This window comes from Felis catus, chromosome E1 (assembly GCF_018350175.1).
Source record: "Felis catus isolate Fca126 chromosome E1, F.catus_Fca126_mat1.0, whole genome shotgun sequence".
Lineage (NCBI taxonomy): Eukaryota > Metazoa > Chordata > Mammalia > Carnivora > Felidae > Felis > Felis catus.
This window is the reverse complement of record NC_058381.1, coordinates 1,096,071-1,123,418: the sequence shown is the minus strand read 5'-3', so window position 1 is coordinate 1,123,418 and position 27,348 is coordinate 1,096,071. Positions and strand designations below refer to the sequence as shown.

Below are 27,348 nucleotides of genomic sequence, written 5' to 3'. Positions count from 1 at the left end.
CTCTTGACTTGGTTGAGGGCCCGGCCAAGGAAGTTCAGAGGCTGAGGTGGGGGAGAGCACCCACTTAGGGGATGCTGAATCCATTAACACGGTATTTTTGAACAATTGTCAGCTGGGGGAAAATATTTAAATAGAAGTCATTAGTGAGCATATTTCTGAAGCCGACAGTGTCTAATAAGCCAAAATTGCCTTCCCTAAAAACGAAACCTATTGAAGATTTTCAGCCCCCTTTCTGAAGTGCTCAATAAGGGAGGGGAAAAAAAAAATCCATCGCTCTCCCTGGATTGAAATTGCTGAAAGGTAGGAGTTGATTTCTGGTTAGGCATTGTCCGACCACGGTGATACAAATCAGCCCTTAGGATAATTTATATCTCGGAGAGGAGTTCGGAAATGGGTCTGCTCGGAGCTAAAAGCATCGTAAATAAGCTGGGTTGGGCGGCTGTGCGGCCGCACCAGCTGCGGTGGGGATTGATAGACCGGCCTCCCCGCCCCCCTGCCCCCCCCAAGCTCAGGGCTCAGCCCGCCCCGCCTGGGCCACGTGCTGCCACCCCAGCCAGGCCACGCCCTCCTGGCCTGGTCTCCTCCTGGGAGACGGGCCTCGTCCGGGGGCAGGGACCCATCCACCCTGGGGCAGGGACAGAGTCAGGACCTCCGGACGGCCGGGTGGGCGCTCCCACTGATGTCTCACTGGGACGCGGAGGGACAGACCAGCAGATGAGGACCCCACGTCACCGGTAAGAATGAACTACCAGTGTTACGATCACAACACACACACACACACACACACACGCCATACATCTGTGTGCACGTGCAGCCATACACGTGTGCACCTCTGTGTATCGACTCACGTGGCCGCGTGGGCGCACGAATGCACGCTCATGGGAGCACGCCTGCGTGTGTGTATGTGTGTGCCTGCGTTGGGATTGGGGGCACCCAACCCAGCCTGGGGGAGTCAAAGAATTTAACCCAGGGGCTGACGGTCGCATCTTGGGCGGGGCTGACAAAAGGTGGGGAGCAGGTCTGGCTGGATCAGGCCTGGTCTGGTTCATGGGTCCCCACCTTGCAGGACCTTGAAGGACCCCGAGTGGGAGTGACTTGGTCAGATCTGCAGTTTAGAAAATATAAACACCCGCGCCTGAGGGGAGATTAGTTTTCTCCCAACTTTTCCCTCAGAGAAGATTCCTTCCGAAGTCTGTAACAGACAGGACGCTGCCTCGGTTGTTGGGAAAAGCAGGGCCGTCTAGGGAAAGATGTGGTTGCCCGAAACCCCTCAGTCTGGCCACAAAAAATGGAAGGAGATGAGGAAATTGAATACAGGTGGAGTAACCGATGATTCCTGGGAGTCTGGCCCCGGAACTGTCGGTGTCACCGTAGGCGAAACTCTGGGAGGTTATCTCTGCAGAGCGCGTTAGAGAGGTGGGTTCTGAGGAGACGGTCCCCGTGACGGGATGAGGGGCCAGGCCTGCCGTCAGGGAGGGCAGTCCCGGGGCGTCAGGGCGGCCGCGGCTGGACGCGGGCTCCAGGGTAGGGTCCGGGAGACGGCGGGGCCCGACCTCGGGGCGGGAGGCAGGGCCAGGGGGCCCAGCGCCTGCAGGGGCGCGGGTGGCTCCGAGGTGCCGTGTTCACTTGGAGACGGCTCCGTCTGCCTGCAAATCCAGGTGACAGAGACTTAGTGGCTCCTGGCACTTGCTGTCACTTTCCATTTCCCGGCTCCCTGGAGCTGGGTGGGAGCTGGGTGGAGGCGCGTCAGAGCCTGACGGCCACCTGAGCCCTGTCATCGCTCCCTCGGCGCGGCAGGCGGGAGGCGGGGGGGGGGGGGGGGGCGGGGGGGGGGGGGAACCAGCCGGGTCGGCCTCACCTGGGGACTCCAAGGAGGCTTGGTGGCTACAGAAATGTCTGGAACTCAGCCTGAGACTCTGTGGGTCCAACTCATACACACAGAACCAAGAAGAGAGGGTCCCACACGCCGCCGCGGTTGCCATGACAACAGGCAGCCTGGGTCAGGACCCCCGCCCCCGCCTTCCCCACAGGTCCACCCTGCCCCCGCCCACCTGCCAACGGGTACCTCTCAGCACCCTCCTCCCCCCCCCCCCAGTCTCCAGGTTCACACCCGCCCTGGCCCGGCCGCCCACCCACCTGCGCGGCCCTCATCCGGGAACCGCCCTCGGGCTCTCTGTCCTCGCTGCTCTGTCACCTGGTGCAGGAGGGGCAGCAGGCCCGTCCGAGCTACACACACACCCCCTCCCCGCGTCGGGCGCACCCCTGCCCGCATCCCATCCACGGAGGATGGCGGATGCCTCCGGGCTCCGGGGAAGCCGCGTTCTCGAATCTCGGCCCTGCCTGGGGGTCTGAGTCTGGCGTCCAGGGCGGACGCGAACGGAAAAGGGCCCGAAGGAAGATATAACTGCAAAGTGTCGGAGCGCGTGGGGAGGACAAGAAATGACAAAGTCATGGGGGAGGCGGGCGGCTCCGGGCTGAGGACCCCAGGGGCCTCGTCTCCTCCTTCTCTCCACTTCTCAGATGGGAAAACTGAGGCTCCGCGAGGCGAGGGGCTCTGCCTCGGACGCACAGCACTCGGGGAGCGGGGCAGGCGGGGCACGGTCGCGGTCCCCTTCACAGCAGGTCCCTCCCTCGGGTCCCCTTGGAGTCACACGCGGAAGGAAACAGAAGGAACTAGGACACGGCGGATGCTCTGTCCAGGTAACTTGGCCCTGTGCTCCTGCACATGTCCCGCCTGGAACAGCTTTCTCCCGACGGCGGGCTGGCTCTCTCCTCGGCCTGTCCTCCGAGGTCCCTCCATGCGGCCCAGGGCCTCTCAGACACAAGCAGCCATCCCCCTCCACCCCGTCCCTCCCGGGTCCCCAGGGGCTCTGGCGGTGACATCGGCCGCGTCCTCTGTGAGTTAGCATTGTCCTTCCACAATGTTCCTTCATCTCCGACATGGAGGGCGAGCACGTGCGTGTGGCCACGAGGCGGCCGCACGGGGAAGGGGCCAGAAGCCCCTCTGGGCGGAGAAGTGACAGTGGCCGCGTGCCCGCAGGCGGGCAGGTGAGTGGACACAGGGATGGGGCCCTGTGGGGGTGGGGGATGGGCCCCTCGCAGCCACGGAAGCCAGCCGTCCAAGGGTGGCCCTGCAATCCGGGCTCAGCCACTGCAACAGCCCGCGTCGTGGGGGTTCAAGGAGGAGGGTGTAGAGCAACGTCCCCGGCAAACCCGGGCTCCTCCCACCGCCAGCCGGGCCCAGCGGGAGGCGGAGAGCGGGACGGGTGGTTGCGGGTTCACACACACACCCCTGTGCCTCCTACCTGGCCCCCGGTCCCCCATCCCAGCCACTGCTGGAGCACAGGCCGCGGGGATGCCGGCGGGCGCTGGCGGGCGGGGAGCGTGCCCTTGACACCCCCACACACGTGGCGGCCGGCGCTCGTGAGGACCTCGCTGACCCCGCGCGGACCCTCGGGGGAAAGAAACCATGTGAAGGCCCACACGCCAACAGCAGTTTCTTCTGCAGGAATAGATCTTATTTTCCGACACGTGTCAGCGGGAAGGGGGCCCCTGGGGGTACAGCCGGGGCCGCCCCAGAGGCCGGCTTCCCCTGCGCTCTGCCCCCTTAGAGGGCCGGCCGGCCCCCGCGGCCTCGCCATGGCCCCTTCCCTGTGCCGCGGAGACTCCCGAGGGCCGGGCGGAACCCAACAACCCCTTTCGTGGACAGACTTCCCGTCTTTGGAGGCTCGCTGAGGCCACTGTGGCCCCTCGTCTTGGGAGAGGCGGGCAAACAGGCGATCCCGCGGGGGTCTGCGTGCGCGGAGCGGGCCCAAGCAGTCCACGGCGCTGCAAAACCCGCGCATCCACTCTTTCCGAGTGTTGCCGGAGGGTCCCTCCCCGTCTCCTCCCTCCATCCCCGAGGCAGGCTGCCTCCCGCGACGACGCCGGGAGCAGGACGCGGCCTCGAGGGCCACTCCGGGCGGTGGGGCCGGGCGCCGTGCCTCGTCATCCGACCGCGACCCCGCGGCAGGGGGCTGCGGCACGGGGGGGCCGTGCGTACCCCACCCCCGGGGTCTCCCAGGCGGCGGGCAGGACCCCACGGACGACGGCCAGGCTGGGCGTAAACGGGGATCAGTCTGTGACCTGAGCAGGAGGGAGCACTACCTGAATTCCTGAGAAGAACCACGGCGACCACCAGGGACCTGATCAGATTCATTAAAAAGATGTCACGCTAGACTTACCGCATTTTTAAAAATCAATCAATTATTTATTTAATAAATATTTAGCGAGGGTGCCGATGTGCCCAGAATTCAGCTAGACCCTGAGAGCAGAGTTCTGAACGAGACAGAGAGCTCCTTGGCTCCGTGGTGGCGGGAATTCTGGCTGCGGGGCCCCGGGGACCGGGAAGGAGGCGACAGACAAGAACACAGGCGCCCCAGGTCACAGGGGCCACCCGGGAACTGGATGGCCAGGCGGGGGCTCCCCGGGGAGGTGCACGCAGCAGCCTCGTAGGTCGAGAAAGCACCCACACGTGGCGTTTCCGGATCGCAGAAGCTCGGGAGGAAGCCCTCCATACGCTATTTGCTAAAATGCGCTGCGGGCTCATCCTGCGGCAGACCGCGTGCTGCTCGGGCCGCGAGCATTCTGCCGGTCCTCCCAAGAGCCTGGCAACCGGTGCGTTTTGGAGATGGAGACAGAGAGGCTCAGAGAGCTGGCGACTTTCTCAAGGTGGTGGGGGGCGGGGGGAGGAGCCAGGACCCGCCCCCGCCTGGGCTTGTCACCCTGAGGCCGGCGACGACCAGGGCGCCTCCGTCAACGGGGGGCAGAGACACGGGGCTGACGGCTCCCAGGTGACCGAATGTGTGTTTCCCGAGGTTGAGGACCAGGCGCCTTGGCGGTGGCTCCGGCTGGGCCTGCAGCCCCGCCCTGCCCGCTGGGGTCAGCGATCTGAGTGAGGGCTCTGCCGGCCAGTCCGGGTCCAGCCTCCTCTGCTGCCACCGGCGACCTCCCAGCAGGCCCGGCAGGTTCCCTGCGCCTCCCCCAACACGCCGCGTGTTTCATGCCTCCTACCTTCACACGGGGGCCCCCTGCCTGGACCGGCCCCTGCTCCCTGTACCCCAGAGAGTATTCTCTTCTCCCTTAGGAGGCAGCTGAGATGCCACCTCCTCCATGGAGCCTTCCCTGAATTCCTTCTGACTTGGTGACATGCAGCCATCACCCCGCTTGCTCTTTGCTACTGCCGGAGGACAGCGCCGACCAAGTGGCGATGTGGTGAGGCTGCGAGCACCCAAACGATACAGCAGACCTCCTCCTCGGTGGCACATTCTTGCTTCGGGTGTGTTTCCTGGTCCAGGTCTTCACTGGACACTCGGTGAAGGTTCTTCTCAGAGTCTCCGGCGTTCGACACAAAATCTAACACAATGGGTGCCCTGCTCAGTGAGTAAGTGAGAAGATGTGTGGATGCATGGATGGATGGGTGGATGGAAGGAAGGAAGGCTGGCTGGTTGCATGGCTGGATGAGTGGATGGAACGATGGATGGGTAGATAACCCAGCAGATGATAGGAAGCTAGGAGGCAATGTGGATACTTGGGGTCCAATCACTGGGATCCACAAGAGAGAAGCAGATAGAATCAAGAGCCAAACACGGTGGGACTGAGATGCGAGCCGACGGTCTGGTCCCCAGTCCCGGACCTGCAGGGGACTGGGAGGTGGTGCTTCACTGAACGGTACCTGGACATGTCAGCACCGCTGTGGGCCCATCAGAGAAGCCCCCCGTGGTATTAGGGTACCTTCCGAGACACGGGCTGAGATGACGTGCAGATAGGTGTCGAACAGTCCCGGCGATGCAGACGTGACAGTTGCGAGGCAGAGCTGGACGGGGGGTTGGGAGCGGCTCCCCCATCAAGCCTAGTCCAAGTGGCCCCCTCATGTGCTCTGATCTGTCACCACTGCCACAGAGAAGGACTTCATCCCGGCCCTGAAACGCTCCCGGCCACCCGCACCCCTTACAGGTGACCCAAGCCGCGTAGCCCACGCCTTCTCAACCACTTCCTGGATCCCACCACCCTCCTCCCTTCTCCGCATCCGTCCAGAGTCAGCAGGTGCTCCTGTCTCCCACACACAGGCGGTGCGCGTCCCTGGAGGGCTTTGCACAGCAGGAGCGGTGTGGCATCGGGCACAGAAATGGCACAGACGCCCAGCAGGCTTTTTCCTTCCCTTTCCTGAGGCAGCTCTCCTCCCGGCCGCAGCCACGTCACTTCTCCGCTAAGCTCCCCTGGGCTTCGCTCGCTGTGGGCCTCGGACACTCGTCCCCCTTTGGGCCCCGGGTGCTTCCTCTGTAAAGTGGCCGCGGGAAGGCAGCCCCTGACTCACTGTGAGATTCCAGGGACGTAACGGGCAGGAGGGAGCCTGGGGCGGCGTCACCAGCAGGACACGGGCGCAGTCACGCGCGCGCAGTAAGGGAGACGCACGGGGCTGTTCTGCAAAGCCAGGAATGCCGGGGAGGCACAGGATGCGTCTGTCACCCCTGCCACCCTCGCCCGGTGTCCCCAGGGCTCCAGAGGGGGCCGACTCTCTTCTGACTCCGGGGCTTGGCCTGCTAGCTGTGTGACCTTGAGCAAGCCCCCTTCCCTTCTGGTTGCCACCTGGCTGACCGCCATGAAGCGGGGCTCCCACTGGTCCCGGGCCGCCCCGGCCGGGCCAATCCTTATCCCCCTGCACCTGTTGAAAACAGGCTCCTGGGAGCCTCGCCAAGCAGCTCTGCCCCTAGCGGTCATCAGAGGCACGACGCTCCCTCTCAGGAAGCCGGGTTAGAGCCGCACCACCAGAGCCCTACCAGCTGCACCGCCTGTGCGGGTCCTCAGCCTCCTGGAGCATCTGGGCGGCCGCCCCGGGTGAGGACGGGACCCGCCGATGCGCCCACAGGGGTGGCCCCGTGGCTGGGGGACTGTGGGGAGCAGGGGCAGGGGGACGCTTGGAGGGGAAACGCTCAGGGTTGGACCAGCCCCGTTTCACGAGGGGGATTGTGGATAGCAGTGTGCAGGCACACCTGTCCGCCTCCGAGCGTGCGTGCGTGTGTGTGTGTGCCTGTGGGGTGGCCCAGTGTGACCACACAGGAGTGCGCCCGTCAGCTGACCCCGGGTGTGTGGCCCTGCTTCCGTGGGGCACCCTGTCAGGGCGTGGGTCAGTCCCCAGTGTCGTGCCCTGAGTGTGCAGGGGGCAGGGGGGGGGATGGTGTCCGTGTGTTCGCCCGCTCCTGGGCTGGCGGTTGTATGCGCGGCTGTCCCCGCCTGTCGTGTGCACGAGGGCGTCCGCGGCCAGATGTGCGTGGGACGGTGGCCCCGCGTGTGTCTGTGCGACCCTGTGTGTGTGCCTGCCACGGCGTCCCGGGCTGTCTGCGAGCGAGCGGGACAGAGCCCGGTGTGTGTGCGCACACGCGCGCGTGAGAAAGCGTGGCTGTCGGCGTGGCCCGGGGGCCGGGATTCAGTGTCTGCACCAGACGGTGCGTCTGTCCCTGTGTGTCTGCGACCGAGTGAGCGTGGCAGCCGGGCGGAGCGTGTGCGCGCGTGCCCCGCCCGCCTGCCCGCTCCCTCCCGCGGGCCCCCGCCCCCAGCACGACCCCTCCCACGCGGCGGGCCGAGCGGGCGCCTCTAGGACCCGGCGGCGGCCGGCCGCTGTCCCCGGGCCGCGCGAGTGAGCATGTGCAGAGCCCGCCCGCCGCCCGCCCGCGCCGCCCGGTCGCCCGCAGCCCCGGAGCCTGGTGGCGGCGCCCTGTGCCCGGAGGGGGGGGGGGGGGCGCGCGTCGGGCCGCTCGCGGCGGGGGGGGGAGGGAGGGTGGGGGCGCCGGGGCTCCGGGCGCTGCGGGGCCGCGGGGCTCGGTGCCCGGGAGCGGGCGCGTGGCCGCGGGAGCGGGAGCCCCAGCCGGCCGCTATCGCGGGGTGAGTGAGTCCTGTCTCCGGGGCGCCCCGCCGGGACCCCCAGCGGGACCCCCCCGCGGGCGGGGGCGGGCGCGCTCCTTCCCAGCCGCCCGCGAACAAGTTTGTGTAGACGCGGCCGGAGCGCGGCGGGGGTGCACCTGCTCCGGGCGGCGGGCCGGGGAGGGGGGTGTGGGTGCGCGCGCGGGGGCAGCGCTCGGGAGGGGCCCCGGGGGGCGGGCGGGGGCGCGCAGGGCAGCTTTGGACGCGGCGTCCCCTCCTGGAATCCTCGGCGACCGTCAGTGTCCGCGGAGGGAGGGAGAGGCGGATCCGGCCGGGCAGGGGGCGAGCGCGGGGTTCGGGGTGCGCGCTGCCTCTGGCAGGAGCCGCTCACTCACCCAGAGAGCGAGGCTTCCGGTCAGCGGAGGGCTCTGCCCGCTGTCTCTGGGTGAACTTGAACAGAGGCAGAGGCAAAGGCGAAACGTAGGTATTCGCGGATCTTGTCCGGAAAATTACCCCAAGTAGTGGAGGGAGCCTTGCACCTCCCCAGGTGTGGACGCAGCCGGACTGGGGGCTGCTCACTGCGTTCTTCTTTTAAGTCAGGAGCCTCAGGGTGGCCCCGCCGGTGGTCTGGTGCTCTGGGTGGCGCGTGCTGGCTCGCCCCCCACCCCCCGCCCCCGCCCCCGCCCCCGTGGGTAGGGGGTGGCTCAGAGGGACTCCCGTCCTTGTCTGAGCAGGGGCACGCTGGACACCCGGGTTCGGGCTTCCACGGCCCCGCGCCCTTCCGGGGCTGCTGCGAAGATGGACAGACTGGGAACTCTGCTGTACTTTTCTGACAGATGCAGACGCTGTCACCCTCCTGTCGCTGGAAGCGGGAGGGTCCCAGGTGGGGCTCAGGAGATGGGCCTTTTGTTTTCTCCTCTGAATTGCCTGGGAGGCCCCGGGCAAGGGAAGGGAGTGAGGCCGTGGGGAGGGAGGCAGGAGGGAAGAGCCGGCCCCTTCCTGATGGTTGCAAACTGCCGGAGAGGAGGCAAAGGGGAGGTTCCCCGAGTGTGCCCCTCACCCCCCCATACCCTCGGCTGGGGCCTCAGAAGCCCCTTGGGGAAGGTGCCCAGTGGCCACCAGAGCCCCTGTAAGCTGTAGCAGAGTGGCTGTCTCCCAAGGGCTCCCCGAAGGAAGCTTGGCGAGTGGCTGGGGGTGGGGGGCTGACCCGGCAGCCCCCCCTTCCCCAGGAGAAGCCCCCGCCCACGGGCGCGTGCCCCCATCCCCAGCATGAGTATTTCCCAGCTCCCTGGAAGCTTGGTCTGGGGGCGAGGGGCTCCCCCTTTTGGGCGGCTGCTGGAGCCCTGTGGGGTGTGTCCTGTGGCCTGCAGCCCATCCGCCGGAAGGGAAAAGAAGCCTGGTTAGGCAGAAGGCCAGACCCCATCCCTGCCCTCCTGTGTGCCCAGGCAGGCGGGGGTGCTTGTCCCGGCCGCCAGTCTCCGGCCAGGTCAGTTCAGGCCCGGCCCCGGGGAGCGAGTCACAGGGGCGGCTCACCCTGCCTGGAGCCCAGGACCGGGTCCTGCCTGAGCAGGCACTCTTGGGAAGGGCCGGTTCCCCCGTAGACACTCGCGGCTCGTGCTCCCGTCTGGCTCAGACCCCGGTCGGCCGCGGGGAGGCCGCCGCACAATGATCGGAAGTGTGCTGCTTGCGCAGACTGTGGTTGGCGAGAACCGCCTGCCTTGTGGACGTGTGATGTGGATGGAAGAGTAGGCTGGATTCCTTTTGTGAGCTACTGACCCGGGCACACCTGTTGGCTGCTAGGGCCCCTTCCTTCTCCTGGGCTTCTCTTGCTGCTGGAGACAGACCCTCGGGGACCTGAGCCCCTCCCAGAGGGCGGCTGTCTTGGCCTGAGGGGGCCCGGAGGGTGCTGAGGACAGGGGCGCCCAGGTGCCCGCCCGGGAAGCCCCCATCCCAGCGCCCGCAGGAGCCAGAGGGGCGAGGCTGAGCCTGCCCAGACTTACCCGAATCGCCCAAGGGGCTTGAATAACCCTCAAGGGTTCGCCATCGGGTGGGAGAAACAGAGGAACAAAACAGGGATCTATGAAAGAGGGGGCCCAGCGACAGACCAGAGAGGTGGTGGTGGGCTGTTTCCAGAGGGTTCCACTCCTGAGTAGGGGACGGACGCGCCCCTCTCCCCTGAGCCCTGGAGGGTGGCGGGGGGCACCGATTCCTGGGGGTCTGCCCTGTGTTCCACTCGGAGGTGCCCGCGGGGGGGCTCACGGGCCGGGAGGGAGAGTGGGCAGGGGGGCTCGGAGCGCTGACTCCAGGCGGGACACGTCAGCCGGGGTCAGCTCACAGAGCATCCCGTCCCGCCGTCGAGCTCCGCCTCAGGGAGCATCGGACCTGAACCTTGATGGCCACAAAGCAGGCGCGAGCCGTACGAGGAAGGGCACGGGGGCCGGGGGCACTGTGCTTGGGACACGGCCTTCTGGAAGGACCCTTGAGAGGAAGGGGCTGGCAGACTGCGGGTCAGACCGAGAGGCCTGGGCTTGGCCGTCCGAGTCCTGGGGACACGTTGGAGGCTGCAGCATTACTGTTTCCTTCTTTAGAAAGATCACTTTCTTAGGCTTGGCCTTTGCGAGAAGGGGAGTATCCAGACAATGTGCACGGAGCTGAGCAGGGCTGAGGCCTGCAGGGGTGAGAAAAGACAGAGGAGGGCTAATCCAGAGCCCTGAGCCCAGCTGGAGGCTCATGTGGACCTGAGGACCCCTCCCCACTGTGCCGGCCGCGGGTCCTGGAGGCTGGGACTCAGCTGCTGGGACCCCACCGCCCGTCTCTCATCGGGAGGGCGACGTGCTGGGCCTGCTCCTTTGTCTTTAAGGCTCTCACCCGACTGGGAGCACGTGGCTCTGAGCCCAGAGGGTCCCCGTCCCCACTGCCCTGGCCACAGGTGCGGAGATGCTTCTGGGGGCCTCTGGAGTCTCCCTCCTCACCTGCCACCACCTGTCCTCTCTGGCCGGGGAGGGGACGGAAGCAGTCACGTGGCTGAACCCCGGCGGCCAGGAGTCAGGCCCCGGCCTCTCCGAGGGCTTTGTGCAGCCCCCAGGCCCCACGGGCTGCCCTTCTCCTCTCCCCACTGCCACCGTCACCTGCCCAGTCCCCGGACCCCTCAGCCTAGCTGAGAGGCGGGAGCCTGTGTCCTACTCCCGGTCCCACCTGCAGGCCGGGCACCTGCTGCGCCCTGGGGCCCAGCCAGCAGCAAAGTAACAGGAGAGGGCTCGGGTGTTCCCGTCCCCACCTGCGCTAGGCCCCAGCTCCCTCCCGAGACCCCCCAGAAGCCCCTTTGCCCCGACTCCCTCCTTCCTGAGTGGGGCGACCCTCCCCCAGGCCCTGCCTGCCCTTCTCCGGGCTGATGTCCACCCCGTCCCCCCGAAGCGCTTTGCTGGATTCCGAGATGGGAGGGGCCCCATGGGAAGAGCAGAGTGGATGGAGGAGGGGCCCGGGGGGCGGAACGCTGACCCCCACGGCGACATCAGGGGTGTGTGCCGGGGGCGGGGGGCACGCCATGCACGGCACCGTCTCCCCAAGCCTGGACCTGGCTTGTTTTCAAAGGTGCTGGTGGGGGCGCCCTGAGCTCCTTTCCAGAATAGTCCTGCCCGGTGTGGGGCTGGAGCCGGCATGGGCAGGCTAGCCCTGGTGTCTGACCGCGGGGCCTTGGCGGCTGTGGCTCTCAAATGGGGACAAGTGTGGCACCCGCGGGGAGGGAGGGGGCGTGCGGAGTAGCCGGGATGGGGCATGTGAGGAGCACGGCCCAGGGGGTGGGGAGCGCTGAAAACGAGCAGGTGCTGGCAGCGTGGGGTGGGCTCCCGGCCGTGCAGACAGGCCGTGGTGGGTGTGCCCCCGGGGTCTGGCAGGTCCTGCCGACCTCGAGGCTTGGCGGGAGCCCCTTGTGCAGCGGCTGTAGGTCACCCAGCCACCCCCAGGCCGCGGTCACTCCAGAGACGTTTTCCATCCCCAAGCTGCTGGCTGTGCGCTGGGATCTGGGGGTGTGGCCGGGGCCCGGCCTGGAGGGGCCACCAGCCTGGAGGACAGGCGATGGGGTAGGGGTCAACGGCAAGTGTGACACTGGCGGTCCAGGGCAGGGGACGAGTTTCTCACGCTCAGGGCATGCCAGCCCCCACCCCGCCCGAGGCAGGTGTTCTGGGCCCGGGCGGGGTGCGCAATTTTCAAGGTCCGGGGTGGCCACTGCTTTATAGGACCCTGAGAGTGGCTGTCCCCACCTTCACGCCCAGGCCCCCTCCGCAGACCGGGAGGCCCCTCTGGGACGGGATGGCCCTGGGGGGGACTTTGGGGGTCCTTGGGGAAGCCGGGTGTGGTCGTTCGAATCCTGACTGATGGGCCCTGACGGCACCCCGGCCACCCCTCGCTTCCTGTGGCCAGTTTCCAAGTCCTGCGCCCGGCACGGCACGGGACCCACCACACACCGTGGTTCCCGACCCCGAACTGCTGACCCGCCCGCCCTCCGCCCCGGCTCTCCGAGCCTCTCCTTTCCACGGCGGGGGGCCTCCCTTCTCCCCGTTTATTTTCGCCGACAGAACCCCAGTCTTGTGACCGGGAGCCCTTTGTGAGCAGACCTGGAAACCCCCTTCCTAGAATTACAACGTGGACGGGCCAGCAGGCCGCCCTCGCGTCCCTGTGCCTGAAGGAGCCGGGCTGCTCTGTGTCCCCGTGCTTTTCTGACTTCAGGCCCCACAGGATCAGGTTCCTGGTGTCGGGATGTGCCTGTCACCGTATCCGCTCAGTCACCTTACAAAGTGTACTCAGAACAAGGGTCTCGGGGCACCTGCGCTGCCCAGGCCTCGTGTGGGCACCAGAATTATAGGAATGGGCAGGCTTAGGGGGCGGCCCCGGGCCCAGAGTTGTTCACGGCCCAGCTGTCCCAGGTGCTGACTGCTGGGCTCAGGGGTCGGCACCAGTGCGTGTGTGGTGGCGGGGTGGGGGTGGGGGTAGTCAGGAGGAGCTTCCTGGAGGAAGAGACACCGGGCGGAGCCTTGGCGGACAGGCAGGGATTCGCTGGGCCGAGAGGGTGGAAGAGACACAGGAGGCAGTGGAGGCACAGGAGGTGCCGAGGAGGACTGCTCAGGTGCCTCCCGGATCTCGGTGCGGGCGTGTGTGCGTGCTCGCACGCACGTGTGACGGGAAGCCGAAGGAAGGGGCTTGGCAAGAGACGAGGCCAGATGGGGGCTTGTGTGTCACGCTGAGGAGCTTGGAGTTTATCCCAGAAGCCACGGGCGGCTACGGAAAGGGGTTTTGAGCAGGGGAGCACCGTGATCAGATTTGTGCCTTAGGAGGATCACCCTGGCGGCCTCGCGGAGGGCGGATTGGAGGGCCGAGGCTGGAGGCGGGGAGATCAGGCAGGATTTCTTGGGATTTTCTCTGTGGTTTTACAAGTCTGACGAGGCTGGCCGGGGCGGGCCTGGCGTGCACCAGCTTAACGAGAAAAGGAAAGGTCTGGAGGCCCAGCCGAAATGGCTTCCCGGCTCAGAGTTCAAATCTGTCTGCTGCTGATTATCGAGCCCACCCCACCCCCTGCCCGAGCCTCGGGGGTCCCTGCACCCTCGGGGGCCCAGGTCGTGGAGGCTGGGGGTTGAGTTGGAAAGGGTGGTGCCGGTCTGGCCGCCCCGGGAACGCCAGCCCACAAGAGCCCAAACATTGTCTTTCCACGCACACCAGGCTGGCTGTTCCCGGCGCACAGAGTGGTCATTGAGGGGCTGCGGGGCCTGGCGGGGGTCCCGGGCCACGTTAGTCACGCTGCTGGGAGCTTTTCTTCCCGGGACAAGACTGTCCTTGTGCTCAGGGGCAGCCGGGAGCAGCCGCCCGGCTCCCGGCAGCTGCAGAGGCCCCCGCCGGCCCCTCGCAGCGCACTTCAGAGGCACCGCCGACGGGGGCCCGAGCCCAGTGTGAGCGCGGAGGCCCGGGGCAGCGAGGGGCGGCCCTGAAGGCCGCTCCGGGCGCCCTGCTGCCTTCCCACCAGGTGCCCCAGGCTCCGTAGCAGGTGCACGGCCCCACCCCCCCCTCTTGTGCTGAAGCCTCAGCAGACACAGTTCCCAGAACACAACTTGCCGTCCCCGTGCCCACCCGGGAGGGACTCGGCAGGTCGTACACATGTATCGAGCGTCTGCTGGGTACTCCCGCCCTGGGCCGGGCGCCCTTGTGCGTGCTGGCGTCCATCGCTGGCCGGGCCGTCCGCGGTACAGGCTCTGAAACGCGCCGTTCCAAAGCTGGGCTCCTCGGTTCGCCGGCTGTGTGCCGTTGCCTCCTTTTGCGTCACCTGTAAAGTGGGGCTGCGACCGTGTCCACTCGGCTGGTCGGTTGCCCCGAGGGTTAAATGAGATGATACGCCAGGAGGGTTCGGTGCGGAGCCGCCTCTGAGCCCTTCCTTCACCGCGGCCCCAGTGGAGGGCCTCACGCCCGCTTTGTGCGCGGGGAGGCCGGGGCCTAACGGACCGGGCCGGTGTCGCTCCGCGGCCGGCGGCCGGGCGGGGACCGAGCCCCCCGTCCGTCGGGCGCTCCTGCAGCACCGCCGGGCCCTGGGGCGGAGGGGCTCCCGGCCCTGGCGCGGGGGCCGCGGTGGGCCCTTCTGTCGGTGTCAGCGCGCGCTCTCTGCTCTTCCAGATCCCGGAGCTCGGCGATGGCGAGGCCGGCGACCCTGGGGCAGAGGCCGCAGCCGCGGGGCCCCGAGGTCGGAGCCGCGTGACCGAGTCGTCGGAGCACCTGCCGGAAGCGCGGCGGGCGTCAGGATGCGGGCATGAGGCCTCTGGAGACCCCAGGCTCCCCCCCGGCCGGGCGCTAGGAGCCGTGCCCGGGGCCCCGGCCGGGAGCCCTGCCGCCCAGGGGCATGGCCAAACCCTCCTTCCGGCTCCAGAAGCTGCTTCGCCGCACGCGGTTCCTGCTCTTCTTTCTGTCGGCCGCCTACCTGATGACGGGCAGCCTGCTGCTGCTGCAGCGAGCGCGACTGGCCCTCCCGCCCGGGCCCCGGGCCCCCGGCCCCCTGCAGGCCCTCCCCGTGGCCGCCGTGGCGCTGGGCGTCGGCCTGCTGGACAGCCGGGCGCCGCGGGCCCCGCGGGTCAGCCCGGACCTGCCGCTCGGCGTGGACGTGCCGCGGGGGCCCCCGGCCCGGGCCCGGCCCGGCCCCCGCTGGCTCCGGACCCGGAACCCGGAGCTGCGCCAGCCGCGGCGAGGCTGGTTCCGCCACTTTGTGGGCGACCCCCAGGGGCCGCCCGCCCTGCGCCCCGAGGCCCCCGGGCCAGCCGTCGGGGGACGAGGTAGGTGCCCGGGCCCGGTTTCCCTTCGCGTGGGCGGGGTGGCGGGGAAGGGGTGCTTGGGCGGGGGGCCGCTCGATGGTCCGGCCCTGTGGCTGCCTGGGCGGGGGAGGCCCGCGGGCGGGGGAGACACGATACAGAGGACTGCGGCACAGTTGCCGGGGTCATTGCCCGCGTTTGCGTTCCCCGTGGCCGTGGCCAGCCTGGGATGTGGCCCCAGGACACCGGCAGGAAGTGGGGACGAGGCAGGGAAGAGAAGGCAGCCAGGGAAGGGACTCGGAGGGGGCGCGCATCTCAGAATGCAGCCTGGGGGCGGCTGGGGGGGGAACGAGGGCCTGGGAGTCTGGCTTTGTTCTCAGGAGGTGAGACGGTCCAGGGAAGAGAGGGAGGAGCCCGGTGGCCCTCGAGTCAGTGGTGGGGGAGGAACGACTCCGATAGTGAGTGAAGCCCGGAGGATGCTATGCTCCTGTCTCCACGGAAGACAGTTTCTCCTGAGGTCACAGAGGTCGGAGCCCTTGCTGTGGGATTCCTCAGCGAGGCTTCTGCCCAAGAATGAGGGGGACACAAGGAACTGATTCTGCAGCTCACGTTACACAGGCCTGCCTTCTGTAGACCCACCCCGGCACACCAGGAAGCTGGGTCTCTAGGCAGACTACACCGCCACTCATTTAGACTAAAATGTGAATGGCTGACAAAGTCAACACAGAGTCCTCGAGAGGCAGCCATGGAAAGAGCACAGGTTTTGAAAACGGACCTGGGTTTCTGTCTTGGTGTTGCCGGGTTTTGGCTCTGTGACCTTGAACAGATTTGCTGCAATTCCCCGCTGTTTCTCAGTCCATCCTGTTGAGGATCCCTGTACCGGTCTAGTATCCTCTGTGTACTCGAGGAGCCCAGGGTGGGGGCAGAACCAGATCTGCACCACAGGACTGGGGCACGGGCCGAGGGTCTTTATAACGTAGCCAGCAGAGGGCAGGGCTCGGGCGACCCAGTTACGGCCCTGGGGGCACCTTTGGGTTCAGGCCGTGTCCAGGGACCTAGAGAAGCCGTGGGCGGGGTCTAGCGACGGCCGAGGAGACGGGAGAGACTGCACGGGCCCGGAGGGTTGCACGGAGCAGCAGGGTCTTGGCCATTGTGGGCCGGTTGGGCCGGTGACCTCCCCGAGCCCCTGGGATGCCCCGTGGGAGCTCTTTGGCTTCCTCCCCAGCGACCCCCAGCCTCCTCATGACCCAGCACGTGAAGGGTTAGTGGCTGGTGCAGCAGGAGTCTGAGGCTCCCCCTGCAGGATGCTGGGGACCCTGAGCGGTCATCGGGTCAGCGCCCCCTCTGCTGTAGGCTGTTAAAACAGGTTTGAGCTCCCCGCCTAGAGCGTGAGGATACATTTGTGTTCCGGGGAGGCCATGGTGTCAGGGGGCTGGAGGGAGAGCTTCACAGGAGGGGGCGCTGGCCTGGAAGCACCCCCCACCCCCGCTTCCCCCCACCGGCTCCTCACAGTGGATGGCGGCCTGCGGGCCAGCTGCTGGGGCCGCAGACAAAGAGGGCGTCTCTTTGCGGCCGGGCAGCCCGCCATGCTCCTGAAAGGGGTTCCTGCAAGGCCCGGGAAGCCGCAGGAGGCCCCATCAATCACCGAGCATTTCATTATACCTTGGACAACATCCATAATGGAATAAAATGTCAGTAAGTTTACTAGGGGAGAAATAGTAACTTCTCCGTAGCCAGTTTGTTTTTTATTGATAGTGATTTCCAAAGACATTCCAATATCTCCAAAGCCATCGTTAATAGCCTCACGGCGTGTCCATTCTGATGTGCAAATGAACAGATGCGGAGTCACAGACAATAATGCATTGCCTCCGTTTCAGCCGAAAGTAATAAATCCGCCTCAGAATGTGTCCCAGTGTGTCCCTCGGACGTCCTTCCTCCGCCGCACACCCTCGCCTCTGTCAGAGCCGGAGGAGTCATTCGGTGTTTTTCCAGGAGGGAGGCTCCCCTCCCCCTCGCCGCTGGAGCGCGCGTGGGTCCCGGGCCTCCTGCACCCCCGCCCCCTGCCGCCCCAGACCCGCCCGTCAGACGCCGGCTGTACCTCGTTGTCCGGAGAACCCAGGCCCGGCTGCTCCCCTTCCCGCTCCTTCGTGTGTTAACTGTGCAGCTACTATTTTCCAGTCCACCGGCTAGAGCGCAGGACCGCAGGGATGGCCGTCCCCGCCCAAGAACTCATTCACCTCCACCTCCAGACGGCCGCCCGATGAGGAGGTGGTGTCCCCTCTCAACCCTCTGTGAGCCCGGGGGGCCACGAGCCCACTTTACAGATGGGGAAATTGAGGCACAGGCAGGGAGGGGGCTGCACGGGCCAGGCCTCGCAGCCTGGGGGTGAGGGGCCTAGACTCGTGCCCCTCACCCCGCCCCCAAACACACGTTCCACACCCGCCAGCCTCGGCCTTCGGGGTCGTGAGCCCGGCCCCCTTTACACGCTTTCGGTTAATTTCCCATCAACGGTGATAAATGTTTAACAACCCCTGAGCTTATGTTTTGGATGTTTAATTGAAAACCGTAATAGACGTTCTTCTTTGCCGAGCAGCACGCCAGAAATTTCTCAAATATTAGTTTTCTTTCGCTGAGTAAGCCGGCCAAGGATAGGCGTTTATTCCCGCTGCGGCCACTCGGGTCTCAGTGGTGCTGACACGTATGTGACTCGGGGGGTCCCGGGTCCTGAGCGGGAGCAGGTGCGGCCTGACGTGTGATGGGCGTCCTGGGGCTGAGGGGACACACAGGCTCATCCCGGCGGGCAGACCTTGACAAGGGTGACCTTTGCTCCCCCCGCTGCCCCCACGTCCTGCAGGTGAGGTGTCTGCGTGCCTCGACCGACCCTGCCACCTGCTCCCCTTCCCCCGCTCTGCCTCTCCTAAGTCGGGGCCCGGGAGCCGCGTCCGGCCTCTGGGAGCGTGTCGGCCTGGTTTCGGGAGCCCTGGGGCACCCCTGATGTTGGGGTGGGGGGGGCTGGTGCTGGCGGTGTGCCAGACCCAGCAGGGCCCTGGTGGACACGGGACGCATGGGGATAAAGCAGCTTTAACAACAGCAGTTAGTGATAAGCATTATCGTCGTCATTGGGTATTGACCCGTGTCAGAAAATCTAAGAATCCGGAGCAAGGGGTGGCCACGGTGGCTGGAGTGGTCGGGAACGCCCGTCAAGGACAGGCAGGAAACAGAGGGTGGGCAGGAAGAAAGGGGCTGGTGCCGGGTGAGGCAGGTGGGTGGGCCTTTATCTGTTGGACGGTTGGGGAAACTGAGGCACAGAACGTGGCCGTAACTTAGCTGAGGTCAGAGGTGGCGTCAGGTGTGTTCACAGACGGGACGGTTGTTCTGGATTCGGTCCCAGGAGTCGGGCTTGGTGGGTCCGCTTCTGCAAACCCCTCAGCAGGGGGACCAGGGACGCTGCTCGGGGCCAGGATCCTGGCAGGGGCAGCCGGGAGCCTCGCCTGCCCTCGGGGTTCCCGGCCTGGTGGGTGATCCCACCGTGGAGCCATCTGGGAGCCGACGCCGGAGGGAGGCCTTGGGCGCGTCCCGCCCCCCCCACAGGGGCAGCCCAGTTTCGGAGGCTGCGTGTGCCGTGCGGAGTCCTGTGGGACCTCCTGGGGGAGACGGGCAGCGTCTGTATCGTGGGCGCCCCGTCCACGTCTCGGCACTGCCCGTGGCGTGTGCGTGCGGCTGGGACCGTGTGGGCTCCTGCACAACGTGGCTGTGCGTCCACACACCGCACGTGCCCGCCCCGGGCGTCTCTGGGAGACCCCTCCGAGTCGGGGTGACAGGCAGGGCTGTTCCAGGCTCCCTCTGCCATGTTACCGTGGGGGCAGCAGCACCACCGCTTGGCGGGATCACGTGCCCCCCGCGTCCCCTTCCAGGGGTGATGCCCGGACGGGTGAGGGCTCAGCCGTCCCTCGGTGCTGTCGATTCCGCACACGCTGCTGACACGTCCCCCCGGCACCGCAGGTGTTTTCTTGAAATAGCTTTTCCCCTTTGCCAGTTCTTTATTTTAGCGAAGGTCAGACTTTCCGTAACTGATTTCTTCCCTCTGGGTCATAAGGAGGTGACAGAAACCGCCCATCAGGACATTTGTGGAGGGAGGCCTTTCCAAACCTAGGGCGTGTAGGGATGGCGGGGAGGGGTCCAGGGGAGGTGATAAGCCAGCAGACGTGGTGAGCTGGGGCCGGAAGAAGAACAAGGCATTCAGGCTGACGCCAGCCCCTGGCAGGCGTCTGTGGGGACGGTGGGCCGTTAACCGAGGAAAGAGGCAGGAAACCAAAGAGGCGGAGGGGTCCAGAGACACGGAGAAAGGTGAGGCCGCAGCCTGGTCTCCGGGGCCTCTGAGAAGAGCCTGGGCCGGCTGGTCAGTCCTGGGGGGTGTCCCACGGCTAGGACCCCTCCCGTCCCCGGGGCCTGAGTCTCTGCTGTGCTTCCCACAGGTACGTATGTCGGATGCTTCAGTGACAGTGGCCGGGACAGAACCCTGAAGGGGGCCGTGTTTTTTGACTTGAGAAAGATGACCGTCTCCCACTGCCAGGATGCGTGCGCTGAGCGGTGAGTGTGAGTCCGCCGGGAAGGAGGTTCGGACGGTCCCCGAGCGAGGCGGTCCGTGGCGGCCGGGGAGCTGGGCGGATCAGACCGCGGGCGACTGACGAGGGCACGGGCTCGCAGGGAGAGCAGGGGCTCCCCGCCACATTAGTGAGTTGTCCTCCTTCCCTGGGCCTCGGTTTCCTCCGGTGTTTCAACTACAGTCAAGGGCCTCTGCCCGCATGTCTCCGGGGACCCTTCCAGCTCCACGGGAGAAGCGTATTTCTCTCTTGGACTCCACAGCCAGATTCGCTGGTTCTGCTGCCGCCTGTCCCCCCTGCTGTTAGCAGACGGCAGCAGTGTGGCTGGAGCGGCCCCTCCCGCCGAGGCACCCAGCTCACTGTGGGCGTGCACGCGTGCGTGCTCACACTCGGGAGCCGGGGGCACCAGAGGCGGCAGGGGCTCCTCGTGTGTTGTTTCTCTGACATTAGATTTGTCCACATTTGCTGTGACTTAAGTCCTCACCACCTTCTGGTTGGTTGCAATTAATTGCGCCCATTTTATAGACAGGGAAACGGAGGCCCGGAAAGGAAAGGGCGGGTCCCTGCTCGGAGGGGCTTCTACAGTTCGGACAGCATTAAAACTGACAGCGACAGTGTTCTCTCCTTCTCCAGCAGTTGGGGAGACAGACTGGGCGGTAGTAAGTGGGGGTTGGGGCCACACGGCTAGCATGCGGCCGCATGGGGATCAGTCTGGGTTTGTGGGCCTCTTTCCAGAGCTAACATCCCGGGTGGCACGCAGCAGGTCCCATTTGTAATCTTGGCTTACTTGGGTCCCGTCACAGTGGGAGCAGGTAGAGGACCGCCTTTGGCGGCAGGTGCTTCAGACTCGTGCCATCTCAGCCCGGGCACTGAAGTCTTGCAAATGTCGTGAGCCCGGGGCTGCGCCCTCCGTGGCTGAAGTTGTCTGCGCTGGGATATTTGCACCAGGGGGACTGACACGTGCCACAGAATCGGGCTCTGGCCCTGCGGAGCCGCAAGCGGGTACACAGCACACCGCGGCGCTGGACCCGCAGCTCCTTCAGGCGGTGCCTTGGGGACAAAGCTCAGGGTGACCAGAGCAAGGGTGGGAGGGCTGCTGATGGGACTCGTTTATCACAAGGAAGGGCTGCTCCCCTACATTCAGCCGATGACCCTGACATCTGGCTGAAGACGCCCCTAAGGCCAGCCGTGTGCTGACCACCGCGGTCCCTGCCTCCTCCCCACCTGACCCGAGACCACTCTGACCCAGACCTTGGTGGGTGCTGCGGTACCTGCGCAGGGGCTCAGCAGGGCGCTCTCCCGGCAGGTCCTATGTCTACGCGGGCTTGGAGGCGGGGGCGGAGTGCTACTGTGGGAACCGGCTCCCTGTGACGAACGTCGGGCCGGAGGCCTGTAACCACGAGTGCAAAGGGGAGAAAGGCTCCGCGTGCGGGGGCGTCGGCCGGCTGTCCGTGTACCGCGTCCAGGAGCTGCAGCCCGGTTCCAGGAAGCGTGAGTGTGCGGCTCCGCCCTGTGTCCCTCCCTCAACCACGCCCCATCGCGCCGCGCCCCGCCCCGAGCCCCGCCTCCTCACGCTGCGCCCCGCCTCCCCGCCCGCAGCCCCGCCTCCGCGCCCGCAGCCCCTCCTCCCCACGCTGCGCCCCGCCTCCCCGCCCGCAGCCCCGCCTCCCCGCACTGTGCTCCGCCTCCTCGCCCTCAGCCCCGCCTCCCCGCCCGCAGCCCCACCTCCTCGCCCTCAGCCCCTCCTCCAGACACCGGCTGGGACTCTGGGAAGAACCTGTGCCCTCTCTATCCCAACGCCTTTGCGGGGGGCGAGCTCGCGTGCGGACTGGGGGGCAGGCTCACGTGGCGGCGAGGGGCCGGTTAGGCTCTGCGAAGGGCTGCTTGGGCTCAGGGCCAGGCATAGCTTCCTTGTGGGCTGGCGGGAGAGAGACTCTGATCTGGCGGCCCAGGTAGGTCTGGGACATGCCGTGTGGCCTCAGGCAGCTTGGTCTGCCTCTCTGGTTCCAGTCTCTTCCGTGAAGTGCCCAGGCAGACCTAGATCTGCAGCAGTGAGGCCTACCGGAGGGTCTGGAAGTTTCCTAGCTGTTGTTTCTTGTGTGCAGCTGAGCTCCCACCAAAAGAAGGAAAGTGAAGCTTAGGGTTTAGCGTCCAAGTCGGGCAGGAAAGGAGGCTGTGGGCCTGTGGGGTGGGGTTGGACTGAGAGCTCCGCGCACAGAATTCCAGTCAAGTATAAATCTGTGCAATCTTAGATTCAAAAGAAAATACCACCTACCAGTTCAGAAAGGGTACAAAAACCCATGTGTTTTGACCTCAGCTGGAGGTGAAATTAAAAACAAAACAACAACCAAAGCAAAACTCTTGCTAAGAATTTGTAATTGCAGGGTTGCATTTGGGTGAGTTTTGCTTGACGTTCAGATTTTTTAACCGCCTGCCTGGTCCCGATGCCCCAGCTTGACAGTTGGCTCTCGGCGGCGTGGAGGTACCGACACAGCAAATGCAGTCTCTTTAGAGCTGCACCACCGGCCCAGGCGAATGGAGCTCCCGTAGATAATTCCTCACTGAAGATGAGCTTACGATCCCAAATTACAGGACACAGGAGGCCGTCACCAACCGCGAGGGGCAGTGAGCTGACGCTCTGGGCAGCCACAGCGAAACCCCCAAATTTCCACTGCAAATGCCCAGCGAGGTGCGATTGAAACTCCAATGCATCCTCACCGCAAGATGATTCAGCCCGGATCCACGTAACGTGATCGTCGAGAGCCTCTTTCCAAAATACCTACCCACGTCGGATCGTTCTTGTCGCGATGGGGACGGCCAGGCTGGGAATGGGAAGAAGTCAGAACCTGGGAGACCTCCCCGCCCCTGGCTGAGGTGGGACCGCCCAGCGTCCGCCACAGTGCCTACCAGCAGTGGCATGCTCCCGGAGGGCCGGGACCCAGCTTGGAGGAGGGCCGGGACTGCAGGGGGGTCCCTGGCTCTCCGTGCCACGAGCAAGCCTGCCCAGCGGGATGGAAGCCCCACTGCTCTGACTGGATGAGCGTGAAAGCCAGTGCTGGCACCGTGCGTGGTGTGTCTGTGTTCAGACAGGATGCGATCAAGGACTCGGGACGGGCATCCGCGATGGCGTGGAGGTCCTGACCACGCACTGTGGATTCGCTGATGAGCCGTCATCTCAGCGGACACTCGTCGACGCCTGTCCGTGGAGAACCGGAGCCCTGCACCGTCACCTGCACGTTTGCGTGGGCCTCCTGGCTGGCCTCTTGGACCTTTGACCTTCCTGGGTTCAGACACCGTCCACACAGGGGCTCCGGGCTGCCCTGCCGGTCCCTCCTGTGTGCCCCGCCGCCGACTCAAACGTCGCCGTTTGACTCCAGGCTGCCCACTCACTGGGGCCACGTGGCCCGGTCACTCAAGCCGGCCCCAGGTCTTGGGTCGGCTGCACCTGCCGTCACGGTTAATGTTGAAACGGTGTGAGGCTGCCCCTCCCGCAGGCTGTGGGCCGGCTGGCTGCCCTTCGCCCGTCTTCCTCAAGGGACCGAGCAGACAGGGTCTGAGTCATGAGCTGCCCGGGTGACCACCCGCCTTAAATTTCAGCTTCTCGCTGGCAGGGAGCACTCACAGGAGGGAGACCCACGGACGCGCCCCTGGGCAGTGAGTGCCCAGAAGTGGAGCTCAGCAGCGCCTCACCTTGGAGGTGCCCTCGTGCCCCGGGAGGCCCTGGACTGTCCCCTGGGCGCAAGGGGATGGCGGGCTCTCCCCCACCAGTGACACGGTGCCGTGCACAGACAGCCGGCACCACTCAACCACCAGCCTGAGGCGGGTTACCCTACGCCTCCCGTGCCCCGTCCCCTGCTGTCCACTCGCTGGGCACTTGTAGGGCCCGCCGCAGTCAGGGAAGGGGCTGCGCCACAGAGCCATGGCCCATCGGGCGGGCTCCCAGGCCCCAGGCCTGGTCCTGTTCCACAGTTGTGCACGGAGACGCCTCCGGGGGTGCCGGCTGCTGCTGGGGCATGGGGGGCACAAGAGTGAGGCAGGCATCTGAGAAACCCTGATGAATGCGGAAGGGGCACGAGCCCTCGGAGCCGAAACATTCCAGAAGATTCATCAAGGAAGCTAGCTAGGGGCTGGACGTTTCCACCAGAAGGTCTGGATGACAACATGGCAGGAGGATTCCTCTAACACGGGCTTGACCATTCGTGGGGCCTGGTGGGCATTCAGGATCAGAGACAACAAGCAGGTCTGACCTGGCAGCACAGCGGTTGGGGGGGGGGATGGTGGCGGGATTTCACATTAACAGATGTAGTTCTCACACCTGTGCTGTGGGAACATAGAATTTTCCAGAATACCGGCCTCTTGGGTCACATAGTATAGAATCTGGCATGTAAGGGATGCTTGATCCAGATTTGTGGAAGGAAGGAGAGAGGGAAAGAAGGAAGCAGGGAAGGAAGGAAGGAAGGAAGGAAGGAAGGAAGGAAGGAAGGAAGGAAGGAAGGAGAGAGGGAAAGAAGGAAGGAGGGAAGGAGGGAAGGAAGAAAGGATGGATCCCATCCCCAGAGCTGGCAGGAGAAGCAGGCCTGAGGTCAACAGCTGCAGCCACGCGGCCCCTGTGACGAGGGTGACCGCTAGTGACAAGGTTTGGGCACCGTGGTCTCAAGAGTCCGGCCCGCCCACACCCTCTCTGGGGCGGTCTGCTCTCTGGTTTGAAACTTGCCCCTCTGAGCATGTTAGCACCCATTTCAGACCACGAAGCCACCGTTTCCCGGCGATGGGCACCATTTCTCACCAGAAACCGTTTTGTCCCCGCAGGGAGGACCGTCACGTACCGCGGATGCTTCAGGTTGCCAGAGAACGGCACCCACACCTTCCCCGACTCCCTGTTGCAGCCCAACGCGACAGCGGAGGCGTGCTCGGGATTTTGTTCCCAGAAAGTAAGGTCCTGTAACGAGTGTGTGCGGGGGTGCGGGGGGCGGGAGGCCAAGGGGCAGGTGCCGTGCCGGATGCGGATTCTCGGGAGGGAGGAGACAGGAGAGGGAGGGCCACGTGGCCGTGGCTAGCGTGGGTCCCCCAGGCTGGCAGGGGCGCGGTCGGCGGATTTGAGGCTGGCGGGACCGTGCCTTCCCGTATGGGAGCTCTGACACAGGTGTCAGTTGTTAAATTGATGGGGTTTGTTAGTGAGACGTGCTGGCTCGGGGATCGGGGACAGGGCCGGGCCCTGAACCTGGCTTCAGGGACTGTGGGCACAGGTGCACCTTTGGCCCAGCCCGGGCTCACGGGAGGTGCGCGACTCTGCAGAGGCTGGGCCGGGCTCTAAGGCCACTGCCCCTGCCTCGCACCATAGCTCTGGGTGGGACATGCCCGTCAAGGCCAGATGGGGCTCGTAAGTGACGAGACCCGCAGAGCATGGAGGTCAGGGGCTGGGTCCAGCGGCCAGCCCCAGAGTGGCCCCCCGGGGGGTGGCAGGAAGCCGTGGGCGCTGGGACTCTGCCTTTGTAGCAGTGGGAACGGAGGTCGAGAAGCTGGAGCATGCTGCCCGAGGTCACGGCACCCCTACCAGGGGCAGCCGGCATTTGGGCCCATTTGGGCCCGTGGTTCTGACCCTGCAGATTGGGAGGTGCAGGAGGCAGGCTGGGGAGCCCAGAGGGATGCACCCTCCCTGGTTCCTCTTGAGATGCATCCCTTGGACCCCAGACGGAGCCTTTCGTGTGTACTGTCCTCCCAGACCACAGCCTTTGACGCGGGTCTCTGCGTCTCCAGTGGTTGCGGGTGCTGGGGTGCCCTCGGGCTCACAACTGGCCGGGGCCCCTGCTCCCCTGCACAGGAGCAGAGCCGTGGGTAGGGGGACACTACACCTGCCGTCACAGACCCCTCCTCCTCCCCCACCAGGAATCGTAGGGACTCGGCAGGCAGGTCCAGACCAGGCTGCCTCAGTCTGCAAACCTGGAGGTGCCCCGCGTGACCTGCTTTAACCTCCCGGGGTTCCAAGGGGACACACTCCCCTGAGGGGGACCCCCACATGTCCCCAGAACCAGCCGGCTCCAGGAAGTGAGGCAGGCGGGGCCCAGTCTCCACACCACGCTGGGCTTCCTGTGCTGCCCTCCCCACTCCCAGTGGCATCAGGGGGAGGGGACGGGGCAGCTCCTGTTCCTGGGCCGAGGGTCGGTCTCGGGGACCGCTCCGTGCTAGCACCGAGGGGCCTTCCGGTCCCCTGTCCCCCGCGCGGACATCCATCCTGCAGAGTTAACCAGTTGCCCGCTGTTAAGCGTTCTGGCTGTTTTCGCCCCCGGGGGTGCGGGCAGAGCCCGGGGCGGGGGGACGCGGGGTCACAGCCGGGGAGGGGCCGAGGTCGGCGCCAGGAGCCGGCAAAGGGGTCTGGGGGTCGTCCGCAGCTTCGGGAAGGGGCGGAGCTGGAGGACGCGGGCGTGTCCCCAGGAAAGCGAGGGGGCGGGGGCTGCGTGTGTGCGGAGGGCGCCGGGCCACGCCCAGGCCGGAAAGAGGGCGCCGTGACCGTGTGCGGCGGGGCGGGCGTGGAAGGAGCTCCACGGCCGCAGGTGAGACGCCCTGCGGGTGCTCGGTGTGGACCTTCGGGGACGGCCGGTCGGGGGGCGCGGGCGCAGCCAGGGGGCGGATCCAGGTGGGCGGGGGTGCCGCGTCCAGGTAGAGCCACCTTCTACCCAGCGGAGTGGCGTTTGCTCCCGGACCGCGGCCCCCTGCCCCTCGGCACGCCCCGGGGCGTCGTGTAACGGGGTTCGCCCTCGGGGCGGCCCCCCTCCGGCAGCCCTCGTGCGGTTTCCGCCGGAGTCTGGGGGCTCCCGCCTCAGTCCGGAGCGGGGTTCCTGGCGCAGAGAAGGCGCTTCGGGTAGATCCTCGTTTTAAGATGAGTCGGTACCTCCCGCCCCTACCCACCACCTGCCGGCAGCTCCCCCACCCTGTGTGACAGCCGGACTGTCCCCTGCGGGCGGAGCCGCCCCTGGCGAGCGCCACGCCCCAGAAAGGCCAGCGGCGCCAAGGCCACAAACCCCGAAGATTTGGCGGAAAGGTGCAGACACCTAGGACGCGAGTACCGCGCGCAGCGGGCCACACGGCCACCGGAGGTGTCTTCACGGGCTGTGGTGCAGGACACTCACCGTGGAACCACGGCTGGGATCCGTGGGGCTTCAGGAAGGCCAGTGAGGGAGGGGGCCGCCTCCCAGCTCCCCCTCCCCAGCGCGGAGGATCACCTCTACTGTGGCTTGCTGGTCGGTAGTGAGGTTTCAGGGAGCTCTGGGGGTGTGGCTGGGCAGAAAAAGAACAATTCGGGGTGCTCTCCGCGGCCGCACGGCCTGACTCTGCCGGCAGGGGTCCGTGTCGTGGGAGTGTGAACATAGTGAAGCGGTCTCGTGGGATTTTCGGGGGTCGTGGGGAGACACCCGCCCGTCTCCGTTCTCGCGGACGCTCTCACCTGCTCCGTGGGGCAGAAGAAGGTGAACAGGGGAGCTCAGGTCCACCAGCCTGGACCTGGGGTGGTCGATCTCGGGCCCCGGTGTTTGTGCGCAGGCCCCGCGGCCGGGCCGCCGAGGGAATCC

General features: G+C 66.1%; 1 protein-coding gene across 7 annotated transcripts in view; it reads left to right on the top strand.

The window, feature by feature from the left end:
• The first annotated feature begins 6,750 nt into the window (after nucleotides 1-6,750).
• Nucleotides 6,751-27,348, top strand: part of WSCD1 (WSC domain containing 1) — a 31,118-nt gene continuing 10,520 nt past the window's right edge. The window contains exons 1-5 of one of the 7 annotated variants that reach the window (XM_045045235.1): nucleotides 6,751-6,876; nucleotides 14,554-15,203; nucleotides 19,655-19,769; nucleotides 21,090-21,280; nucleotides 24,593-24,714. In XM_045045235.1, the coding sequence (XP_044901170.1) occupies nucleotides 14,777-15,203; nucleotides 19,655-19,769; nucleotides 21,090-21,280; nucleotides 24,593-24,714 (855 nt within the window). In that variant the 5' untranslated portion in view covers nucleotides 6,751-6,876; nucleotides 14,554-14,776. Of the gene's footprint in view, nucleotides 6,877-7,789; nucleotides 7,921-8,144; nucleotides 8,380-8,729; nucleotides 8,783-14,553; nucleotides 15,204-19,654; nucleotides 19,770-21,089; nucleotides 21,281-24,592; nucleotides 24,715-27,348 lie in introns of those variants that run through there. The other 6 variants (XM_045045233.1, XM_045045232.1, XM_023244811.2 and 3 more) reach the window with 6 other exon arrangements.